This window comes from Galendromus occidentalis, unplaced genomic scaffold (genome assembly GCF_000255335.2).
Source record: "Galendromus occidentalis unplaced genomic scaffold, Mocc_1.1 scf7180000077476, whole genome shotgun sequence".
Classification (NCBI taxonomy): domain Eukaryota; kingdom Metazoa; phylum Arthropoda; class Arachnida; order Mesostigmata; family Phytoseiidae; genus Galendromus; species Galendromus occidentalis.
The window spans coordinates 629,630-641,319 of record NW_003805464.1 but is presented as its reverse complement, the minus strand read 5'-3'; the positions used below and the strand labels follow the sequence as shown (position 1 = coordinate 641,319).

General features: G+C 52.2%; 1 protein-coding gene across 1 annotated transcript; it reads right to left on the bottom strand.

Annotated features, from left to right (window-relative positions):
* Nucleotides 1–9,528: 9,528 nt before the first annotated feature.
* LOC100900989 (CUGBP Elav-like family member 2) lies at nucleotides 9,529–11,173 on the bottom strand. The gene is made up of 3 exons (XM_018640190.1): nucleotides 10,744–11,173; nucleotides 10,312–10,568; nucleotides 9,529–9,988 (listed from the first exon to the last, which is right to left on the bottom strand). The coding sequence occupies exons 1-3, from the start codon at nucleotides 11,171–11,173 to the stop codon at nucleotides 9,701–9,703; spliced, it is 975 nt and encodes a 324-aa protein (XP_018495706.1). The 3' UTR covers nucleotides 9,529–9,700.
* Between the last annotated feature and the right edge of the window lie 517 nt (nucleotides 11,174–11,690).

The following is an 11,690-nucleotide window of genomic DNA, read 5'->3' as shown; positions in this document are numbered from 1 at the left end:
CCGCGAACTGCCAGTGAATGCCTAGTGCTCCAAGGAGGTCGCTGTCTCTTGTATACGTCGACGCGGAGAATGCTCACCGTCGCCATTGGGGCAGAGGGAGCCGGTTTACTAGCCGTGGAGGAGAAGCGGTACGAAGCGCACGGAATTCCCTTTGGAAAACTTCCTCGAGATCACGATAATCCATCGGAAGCATTTCCTCTCCGGAATCATAATTCTGCTGCTGACAAATCCGGGACAGCGTTAGGCCAAAACGCCGCTCGAATGTGTTCCTTTCGATTTCCTGGCGACTCGTCGAATTCGAGGGGACTGAGTTTGTCGAACGTCCTCACCACAAGTCGCCGCATCGACTTCGATATTCGATGCTGCCGCTGCGCCGAAGTCCGGAAATATCACCTCCTGAGCTCAGTGAATCCGATCGAGGGGGAATCATGGCATACTTGACGTTATCTCGAGAAAGTTTTCCATGGAAATCTGCAGAGGTTGCTTCGACGTGGTTCTATTCCGCCGTGCCGGTGCGATGGAGGGCGCAGGGATTACCCCGATATTGGGTTTTAGTCGTGGGATCGCCGCTTCTGCTGGCAGTTCTCCACTTTCGCCGGAGGAAGGCGCTATACAGGAGATCGAATGATATTAAATAAGTTTCAAAATTCAATCTCACCTCAGAATAGCTACATCATCGTTGGAGCGGCTCCTTCGGTTATTCCGCCAAATGCAAATCAACTTGGCTGGCTTCGCTTCAAGCTCCTTGACGATGTTGAGCGCCCTCGCTCCAGCCAGCCAGCCAGCCCGCCCGCCTGTCTCCCTACCCGCTTGACGGGAGAGGACTCTCTGCGGACCTGCTTACGAGGAAAATTCGATCGGATCGACCTTCTCTCGTGATGGCCTTGGCTGGGCCGATGAAACGGGTCGCGTCTCAGAAGCGATCCCAGTCGGTGCCCGATCTCATTGCTCCCTGATTGCCGCATTCGGGAGAAGCCGAGTCGAAATATTTTCCCGAAAACTTCGGCTGCTCTCGAATGAGGTCTCAGGGGAGGAAAAATCCAGGCAGTACAGCAACTGGACTCCGAATCGACGATGTTCATCTCACTATCGAGATTCCTACGAGAGATCCGGGCAGAGCTGCTCTGAAATCAAGGGGAGTCCCATACTTCTCGATTTCTATGATTCCAGCAACGCGACGCTGCCTGGAGAAATATCTCCCCTCAATTCCGTTCATACAACGCCTGTATTGGATTGGTTGAATGGCAAGCCTCCGATTCTCGATTTAAAGCGAGAAACGAGCACATATTCTGCGGAATGGCTTGAGACTTGAACGATCGAGCGGTCGGCTTCGTCTTCTGCCTGTGTCCCTCCCTCGTGGCTACCCCGCTTCGGCCACGAGAGCGGTAGACGCAGAACAGTCGGTCCGAGTCCAATTGATGCTCCTAATTCCTGACCTGTTAGCCCGCCAATGTGAACGACTAGACTGGCGAACTTACTTGCTGGCACGGCAACGAACAGCCTGGCGAGCGCGGTATACTGGCACCGCGGCCAACCAACCGACGGTCTACGAGGATTAAGCTGTCAGCCCCTAAGCCGCATGAAGTCTAGCCGTCAAATTCGCTCGAAGCCTTAAGCTCCAATCTGAGCATTCGCGCAGCTCTGTCTTGCTCTTCATGTATTTTTTTCATGCTTCATTAAGGTCTCCCGAAGACTCGCGTTCTTCGCAGTCTCCCGATTCTCAAATGCAGAGATTCCCTGACGTCTTTCAGAAAAGAAGGCAACCGTCAATGGCAGTTATTCCGAGCAAGGGTCTCTTCCGCTTGAGATCCTATGGGCTGCAAGCGGAACGAGGTCTCGAGGTCTTCTCTCAGTGGAGAAGGGGCTCTGCGGAAGCGATGCCCGTCGCGGAATTCCATAGTATCATAATCTCGCTCTGAATCAAAACTCGTGGACAATTATTCTACTCTCTTCTGCCCTCCCTCGTGTCGTCGCCTCTGTTTTATAAATAATTCATGTGTTTTTGGCGCCGCACGCTCGATGTGAAAGCTTTTCCCTGGACGTGCATTCGGCGGACGAGGATCCGGAACGCTCCATGGAATACGCCGCAGTTGCTTCAAAATGTATGCTGAATAACGATTTTGTGGTTCTCATCGGGGAAGACAGCGTCCGCGGAATCTTTCACAAATCTCCGGTCGAAACACGCTCTGCCTAGCGGCCTCGTGGAATTCCCGGGGCACTTCCTATGGGTGGGCGTCGGGAACTCCTTTCCGAAGACACTGATGGGGTCTCGATCTTCTCCTTATTCCCTTCAGCTCCACCATTCTCCTAGCTGTTACGTCTCTGCCATGTCGCTTGATAGCGGTGGAGACTCGCTAGTCTCGCAAAGAACTTGTTGTTGCGATTATCCGAATTCCCGCTCTCCTCGATTGTGATCTCAATAGATCGTCCGGAGAAGTATAATACGAGGGCATTGGACTGTCGCAATCCCTCAGAATACGCTTCTATTGGGTATCATGTACATGAGTCCCGCACTCCAGCTGAATTTTCCACTCTTCTGGGTAGTGCGTAAATGCATTTTTCCCTATGGCTCTTTTAACTTTTCCTCCAACCTTCCCCTCCCTCCCCCTTTCGCACTCGCAGTTCCTTTTGAGAATTATAGGGTCACCCTTTCCGAGCTGCTCCACCAATAAAAAAATCCTGAATGTCTAACTGATCAGAGAGACGCAGGGAGCATAGAATCAGTGAGCTCTCCGCAACCATCATCGGATGAGGGAACGATCTTCTTCGCAGAGGACGGAGCTCCAACACGGAGCGTCCATGCGCCCATGAATTATTCGAAGTTCCAAAATATGGACTCCTCGACGCTTAGCCAGAATCCGCTTAATCCGCTCGATCTTGGTATCCTGGACTTTCAAGCTCGAGCTGATGTGTCCTCGCCCTAATGTGGCGGAGCTCCACCCAAGAATCCGGGTCGAACGGAAAACCCATTTCCGCTTTTCGTTTCGAGAATTTTCCGACCCTAAGGCGAACCGGGGCTTTCATGCGTTGTAAGCATCCATTTCGAGGAAGCGAGGCGTTAGGCTCAATTACATCGGGGAACCCGAGGAAAATCGAATTCCGGATGTGTTCCATGTTAGGAATCTCGTCATCTCGAGAAGGGAACGCTGCTGGTGCAGATGATTTCGTGGCTCCCAAACGTCCTACTGCGCTACGTGGGGAGTGTCTCAACTTATGCTGTTTCCCCTGTATGAATAATGTGCACTCACAATATACGGGACCGACGGGTCATTACTTATTGCTGCTTCAGACGACCACCCGCGCTGCTCGTTACAATATATTACAATCGATGAAGAAGAAAACATCGGCTCTGCTCGAATAAATATGGCGCGTAAGCGAAATAATGGAAGGAGTTGCGTAGACGAAGCCTCCACATGGATTCTCCCGTTTACCCGCCTTGTCCGCGGAGATCACGCACAGGTGAAGGCCGAAAGAGTCTTTGATTTTGATAGAGCTGATCTCCTCAGCTAACTCGGTTGTTTCAACACGTCAAATCTGACACCCGAGCACGCCTTGCTCACGGAGACTGCTCCGATACGCATCAGTTGCTCCGAGCAAAAGGAGCCGGAGCAACTCCGTTTTTTTCCCGTGGGCTTCTTGGAGCGGAAGGGTTCGTCAAATCTGCGAAGTGCAGGCAGCATTCGGACGGTGCGTCGCGTCGCGGAAAACCTCTTCGGCGCTCGTCGCTTCCGTACGACGGGTTCATTAAAGCCGAGAAGTCGAATGCAAACAAGCCCTTGAATCGTCTGATTGTCACCGCGTTCTCGCTTGGATACATATGTCGCATCTTCGAGTTCGTGGAGAAGAGCTTGTCCCGGCGAGACGCTGGGACGAGATGGGCAAACTCAAACAGAGAACAAATGAGGGATAGTTTTGTTTCAAGTAGGGTGTTCAAACTCTCAGACAGGACGAGGCCCCACGGATGCGCCAAGAGAGAATACGTCGACAGACAGCGACGACGAATTCATCCTGTTTAGTTGAAATTAGCTCGACCTCAGCAGCTCGGCTCTCGGCAAACTCAATAATGGCGTGACCCGAGCCAATAAGAAAGTTCCTACTCTCTCACCCTCGAATACACTTTGAACTCCTCCTCGTCTTCTCCATGTCCCATGCTCGTCGTCGTCTCCGCTCTCGCAGTCGTCCTAGTCGTCGTATGCGCGTATGCTTTGTGAAGTGGCTCTTCGGGTAAACGGGTCACGCAATAAAGTCGGCATCCTGCTCCATATATGTCTAAAAAACGGTTGGACAGACGACAGCGGCAACAGGAGCAACAACAACCACGAGACTCTCCCATGGAGTCCATTTGGAGATGGAGGAGAACCCATGGTAGAGACAATGGACCGATCGAGGGAGGATAAACCAACCGCGTGACGAAAGAAAACGCTTGAATTCACAAACTTCCGAATTAGAGCTTGAACTCCATTTCGGAAGCGCGGAGTTTCAAATTTTTCCGAATCATGTGTTAGGTCAGGAGCCTCGGTCCTCCGAATTCCCGCCGCGTAGTCGGAGTCAAACGCCTGATTCCACGACTCCAACTTTCATCTAAGTCGGGTTGGGGTATCTCGTTCCGGACTCTGGGGGATATGTAGAATACGGACGTACCGAATGAATATTTCGGGTCGAGAATTTCCCTAAAAAAAACTCCGCGACTCGGTCTAAAGACTGTCCCCCGCAACGCGACCGCGGCCTATCATGGGACCGAAACTAAAAGTGTCCTGGCAACAAAATGTTATGAAGGAGCCGGAAAGCGTGCCCAGAAGCGGGGAGCGGAGGGAGTCGTGAATTATTCAGAGTCGAGTAGTAGAAAGAAGCGAGCGGCACGCTTTTCAGCGAGCAGAGATGGAAGAGGACTGGATTTTATTTCTCGCGGAACTCCCGACGCACACCGGCACCGATGCTGGCCCAGTAGTTACTACTCCTGCCACCGCAACCACTGCCTACGTCCGTCGTCGTCGTCGTCGCCTCCTCGTTCACGTTCCAGAGGAAGCTTTTTCGTTTTGCGACTCCTCACCGCGAACTGAATTATGCGGAGGCCGCCTAAGTCACTCTGAGAGTGGGAGACTCGGCGACTGAGTGAGTGGAATGTCTGCTTGCTTGCTCGAAGCCATAACCCGAAGCTCCTTTTTCGGCAAGCGACTGGATCAAAAACTGGCTAGATGGTAGCTCACTCTCATATCTTGTTGCTCGTTGCCCTGGCTGGCAGTTCGCCGACGCTCCTCAAAAGGCAAACTTGCATAATCCGATTAGAAAGTTTATATTCGACGAAGCACAAAAAATCAAGTTATAAACCGCAGCGGCAAAAGGACGACTGGTGCTTTCTCAGCGCTCTTTTTCAGCCGAACTGCGTGCTTTCCTTTGCTGCCCACCCGGATGCCCCGCTTTCTGCCCTTCTTGCTCGCGTTTCTCCTTTGATTCTTCCGCCCCCCACCCCGGCCCGTCTCGCCGCTTGCTCCCAACTCCCTCGCCCCCTTGTATAAAAGGAACCCGAGCGAGATGCAAGCGAAGGCAAGTATCCACTTCAGAAGGGACAGCACAGGCGAGGCGGCCCCTCTGAATGCATAATAATCCCGCTTGTGGTTCCCAGCTCTCGAGAGACAGAACATCGACATATTGGTCCTAATCGGTTATCTGTATCCTTACGGAAGTCGCAGCGTGGATTCTTTGGCTCGACTCCTCGCTCAAAGGATCAAAAGTCAAGGATCAGACTGATTCCTGAAGAATTCCCCTGAATCGAAAGGACCAGGAACGTTGGCACCGATGCTCTAAAACACTGAGAGTCCCGTGTCGTCCGGGATGTCACGTGCGCCCTATGGCTCAGAGTTGTGGAAATAAAGCGTAGCGAAGCTTAATGCGTCGCTGAATCGGGAGGGCTTGCGGGCATTAGCATCAACAGAAGCATCAACAACGATGATGAGTGGGCAATTTTGCAAAGATATATATTTCCCGCAACTAACAACCTCATCGGTGGTAACAGGCATGCGGACGGTCGGGCGGGCAGGCAGACGGTCGGATGGGCGAATGGGCAGGAAAGGGAGTAGACAGACAGGGGAGCTGACTAAGTCTCTGTATGGTTCGCTCGTTCGGTCGGTCGGTCGGAGGGTCGTTGTTGGTTGGAGGTTGGTGTAATACATTCGCTTTCCTTCTCTTCTCTGGCTTCGCCTGTTGCGAGTATGTAATTAAGTTCCGCAAACTGTTCTCTTCTCTTGCGAGTCGACTCCGGGATCGTCACGGTAGCGGCCTCGGCGCCACATGTGATGGAGGTCTCCGTCGTCGTCGTCGTCAATATGAGGTTGAGTGAGGATTCTCCCCCAGTTCTCCCGAAGCCAAAGATCCACTGCTTCCTGTTGGAGCTACTAGCGTTGCTGGTTGTAGTGGTGGGATGAGATAACAGACTGATAGTCCTTGGGGCTTTGGCGTCGATCAGGGGATAGGGGGTCATTTTATTATCCATCTCCTCCCAGGGAGCGAACGGACCGACGAGCGAGCGAACCAATGAACCTGCCTACCTGCTCACCCGGTCACCCACCCGCCCGTGGATCCGTCGGGCTGGCCGTGTGCCCGCTTCACTAACTCGCTGGTCTCGCTGCTCGGCCCTCCCGAAAAAGAGATTACCCAACCTGTTGTATCACTTCCTGCTCACCGACTAATCGCTGGAACATGGTCCAGAGAGAAGTCTTCTGTGGAATAAAACCGTTCGTGGCTTGCATGGGCTTGCCTGTTCGTCAAGCCGAAAATTCCTCCGATGATGGCGCCGTCTGCATTCGGCAGGATATCTCTGATTACTCGAAGCGCAGCGGTAATCGTTACTACCCCTATGCAAGTCGTATGAGAGATCGATATCAGAGGCATCTTCCCGGATGAGCCGCATCTTACGTCTGGGCAGACGGCATGACGAGGCTCGCGTCATTGAGCTTCATTTCCCAGAAGAGCGAGTCCTACCGTCTCAAGGTCCCGTAGTTAGGATATGGCTTCGATGATTCATCCGCTCCATGACGTATTACGCTCCTTACCCGATCGCGAGTGCCTTCAGTCCCTACCGGGAATCTGAGACGACGCATTTCGCGGAGATCTACGATTGAATGCGCATCGCATTCAGCTGGAGATATCTGTCATCGAGGATAAGTTCATTTCCGTAAGATCCGTTTCGAAGCGCTTCCCCTTGTATCCTTCATTTTCAGGATATACTATGTAGTTGTGAGACAGCTCGCAGGCCAATCCTCCTCTCCGAGGAAATCGAGGAAAAGAGTAAACACAGCTCGACCAACGTTGTTATTTATTGTCGAGGAATTTGAGAGGGGTGGTTGCTCGCGTGACGCGCAGACTGCTCGTCTCCAACTCATTCTCCCCTGGACATCGCTACCAGACCAATAAAATCTCGAATGCTCCCGCAGACCTTCACGAGCTCCTTTTCGAGCTCATCCAGAGGTAGGGATATCGACCGTGAAGGGAGCGAACAGGCTGTTCGTAAATACATTGTTATTCAGATTTGAGACTCGCATACAGGTCTCTCTCGTGGCGTCGACGCTTCGGAACACTCGCCAGTCGGATTCACAAATCCTGGAAGTCTGCGTCGAAAATGCGACGACACGAGTTTTCGACTGTCAGTTCCGCGGGGACGAGGATATTCCACGTCACTGAACCTTCAGATGCTCACGTGGAGCGAGGGATGAACATACTTCTCGAGTGTAAACACGCATAAATATATGCACGCTCATGCGAGTGTTTCGTCTATCCATCGGTACGGAGAACTGACCCGCAGAGAAGGAAGTATCGGGGATTTCGACCGATTCAAAACTCGTCCTCGGATGTACATACGCGTGAGCAGACATCTAACACCAGTATTGTCGCCAGCTAGGATGAACAATTCCGAGAGATCCCTGGGAATCGGTAGATTCATCACTCCGTAAAAACTCCGCGGGACGTCGAGGCGGCAGTATCATCCACTCCAGAGTTCACAGTATTTTCCGCGAATTTCGGGAAGACCCTCCGGGACATGTCTCACAAGAAAGACTGAACTTTACGATATCGACTCCGAACGAGTCGCGCGAAGCGCTGATGCCGTCCGAGCTCCTAGCCTTCAGGTCTTCCCGATGCTATCAGACGTCTCCAACAGCTTTTGCTGTCATTTTTAGTCCCGGACCGCTCGATGCGCAGAAAATCAAGAGGAGAGGATCTCAATCTCCGGCGATTGCTCGGAGGATATATTTTGCTGACTCTGGACATTCGAAGGAATACGTACGAGTCTTTCCGTGCCGCATGAGCTCCTCCGCTACGGCGCCATCGGAATACTCCCCCAGGGAGGTCCGCAGACGATGATCCCGCGCCGGATCATCTGGCCGATGCAGAAGTTTCCCCGCGAGTACGTCGTCATACGTTGAACCGCAACTACCAAGTTTTTTACCCTGTCGAATAATAATCTATGTAATGATCAAGGAGGGCTGGGGCCGTATTTTATCACATTTGAGGAGCTGAGGGGACCTCCTGCCCCTGTTAGTCGCATGGCGCGCTTTCGCCGTGTGCCACAGGTGCTTTGGATCTGAAAGACTTCTCATTGTCGGGCTCCCCTGGCATGTCTCAAAACGAGTCCGTGTATCGGAATAGCCGTTGTTAGTGGCGCAGCCACAGGATGTGCGACCTACCCGGATCTCGCAGCGAGAATCCGCGACGGTGCTGCCTCTGCTCTTGCCACTGTTGCTGATGCGTATTCTAATCAGAATTAATGAACAGCTCTAAGATACGCGGACAGGAAAGCGGACACACGAACAACAGCGGGACTGACAGAGACACTGGCTTACTCACATTCAGAGAGAGAGCGCACGGGCATTGTATTCGTTGCTGGTGGTCGTTCGGTACCAGTTGCGCACATGATGTACGAAAGAGTGAGTTATAACACTATCGGGCTCTCTCTCGAGCGTGGCCCTCGTCGTGAGTGGGACGAAAAAGAAAATTTATCAACGGTGAGTTGGCTTCATTACAGCTGGCTTCTCGATAGCCGAGCAGGACTCTCCGAAGTCTGATATTTTCTTCTCTTCTTGATTGAAAATAAAAACTCGGAGATGTCATCAGAATCATCTCCCGAAGTCATCCACGGAGCATACATCTGCACCGTTCCGAAGCCCTCGATGACGGACCCGCGCGCTCCCTCTGTCACTCATTCAGAGCGAGGCGTGCGCGCCTCATACTTCGTCTGGCAGGCAGGCAGGCGGGCGGGCGGTCGGTCGGTCGCTCGCTCGGCACGATGGGAATCGGATGCGTGGATCGATGCTTTCATTGAGTCTCCATTCTGTGGCTTCCCCACATCTTCCAAGATTCGATGGCGAGGGCTAATTAGGCTTTCGACTTTACCGAGGGAGGACAACTCACTGATTGTGAGTCAGAGAGGAATAGCACGGAATAGAACGAGGGCGAATACTCATCCAAGAAGATCATCACAGACATTTATTAGCTTCGCTTCCGGCGACGGAAACCAATACGAAATTCACACTGAGTGCTCGAGGAACGACGGAACTCTTTCAGCGGCACTCACGACCGGCTTCATCTTCGCAAAATTCTCCCGAGCATCGTCGGCGTCGTTCGATTATTTTTGTACACCCCTCGATAGACTATGTTTTATAAACAGTATTATTCACACTCCCAGAGGAACTGTTGCTTCCTCTTTCACTCAGTACGGATGACTCACTAGCGAGCGCACTGTGGATGTAGACGATAGGTGCCGAGATGCGTCCGCGTGGTTGGCCATTTTCGACCGTTTCAACTGAACCTTCAAACGCTTGTCGCCTATGGCAAAGCCGTGCAGGGCTCGTATCGCCGCTTGCGCGTGTAATCCGTTCGAGTAGGACACGAATCCGAAGCACTTTGAGAGCTGGGTGTGTCTGTCTACGAAAACTTTGGCGGAAATCACTTCGCCGAACGGGGCGAACAAACTCACCAAATCCATATCCGTTAGATCCTGTGAATTCGAGAGAAGGAAACGTCATTTTCAGAAGAAAAAGGCTAACTCTAATGTAGCCGAGTAACTCCTCCGTGCGGATCGACAGGGACGGCGCTCGTCTGAGACGAACGACAGGAGAAACCGGATTAGATTTGAAGGGTTCCTTTGCAGTCAAGGTCGGATTCCCTCCTTTGTGCATCGAGAATGAGAGGGCCTTGCGTAATGCATTGCAACAGAGAGCCTTTCCCCGGCTACGGATCCGCATTTGGAAATGGGACGAGGGCCATGCCGAGATAAAAAGCGAGCTCTGACTCTATGCGTTGGTAATGAGAGCGGCTCACCTGAGGCAGATGATATATGAAAAGATTGGAACCCTCGGGACCTTCCTGCTGCTTGCCGGCGGGATTGTGGAGACTCGCTAGGTGTTGACTCAATGCGACGGGAAGTTGTTCTTGGTAACGAGACAACTGTGCGGGATTTGCATTCTGAGGCGTGGTCACGAAGCTCGGCGTTCTCCGAATGTTCATAGTGTTCATTAGCGGTTCATTCTGTGATTGGAAACCACAGTTTCCCACCATACATGTCAGAGGAGAGTTTCCTGGAATATATATGTTCTCTCAAAATCTGCTTGCTCAGGACCGGTTCGAGAACCGGAACAATCAAAACACGCCGCGTTCCTATTTTTGGGATCTCTCGAAGTCTTCTCTCCATTCGGAGCTTGCATGAAGACTCTGGAACGACGGGAGTAGTGTACCTGCCCAAAATTCGCTCACCTATGTGCGGAGAGTGAGTGTTTAGAGGAACGCCCACGCTCTGTTGGATGCCCCCTTCGAGCGAGCTGTTCGAGGTCGTTGCGGCTTGCGTATTTGGGGCGCAAAGTCCGTTGATCAAACCGTCAACAATGTGTCGTTCCAGTCGGGAGGCAATCCCGTTCGCCAAACTCTTTGCAAGTACTTCAAGCTGCAGATCTGAGAGATTTGGCGTCGGCAACGAACGCTCATCCCGACGTCCCGAGTTCTGGGACGCATTCGCCATTCCTTGACGTGCGGCTTTGAGTTTTCTTTTGAGACGTCGACTGGCAACGTAGGTACTGACTAATGTCGAGTTGTGGAGATTCGCTGCCGAAAGCGAGGGCTTTTCTTTTTGACAAGGGCTGCACGGTGGGGTGAGTAGCAACTCCGAGATCGATTTGTCGCAGTTCATCTCCGCTGTTTCAAATATGGGCCTGCAACAACGAAAATCGCGCTAGAATTCGACACGCACATGCGCAAGTCTATGAATCACCGTCGGTCCGAGTGATTGTTTCGGAATGTGCGAGGTAAGGGGTCCGGCCTCAAGAGGCCGCATCGGGATCCACGGGCGGGAAATATGCTCCTTGAGGACTTCGGAGTCTCACCCAGAACCCGACTTCAACTATTCTCACAAATCTGCTGGGACCTATTGCTGAGCATCGCGCACTTGAGCTGAATAATTGTTCCAATACCGACATTGATCTAAAGAAATAGTATAGGAGCTTCATCACAGAACGAACGTCATTTGAGAGTTTGACCGGAATCCTGCATGATACTCTCGATCGATATGTCTGCAAATCGCTGCGTCTCAGTCGATGAGCCGCACATCTCTCGATCCTGATGAGCTTAAGCGAGAAAGCGAGAGTACTCGGCTCGGAGGAGTTCACCTTCGCCGAATCATTCTCCGACCATCATTCTTATGAAGAGGT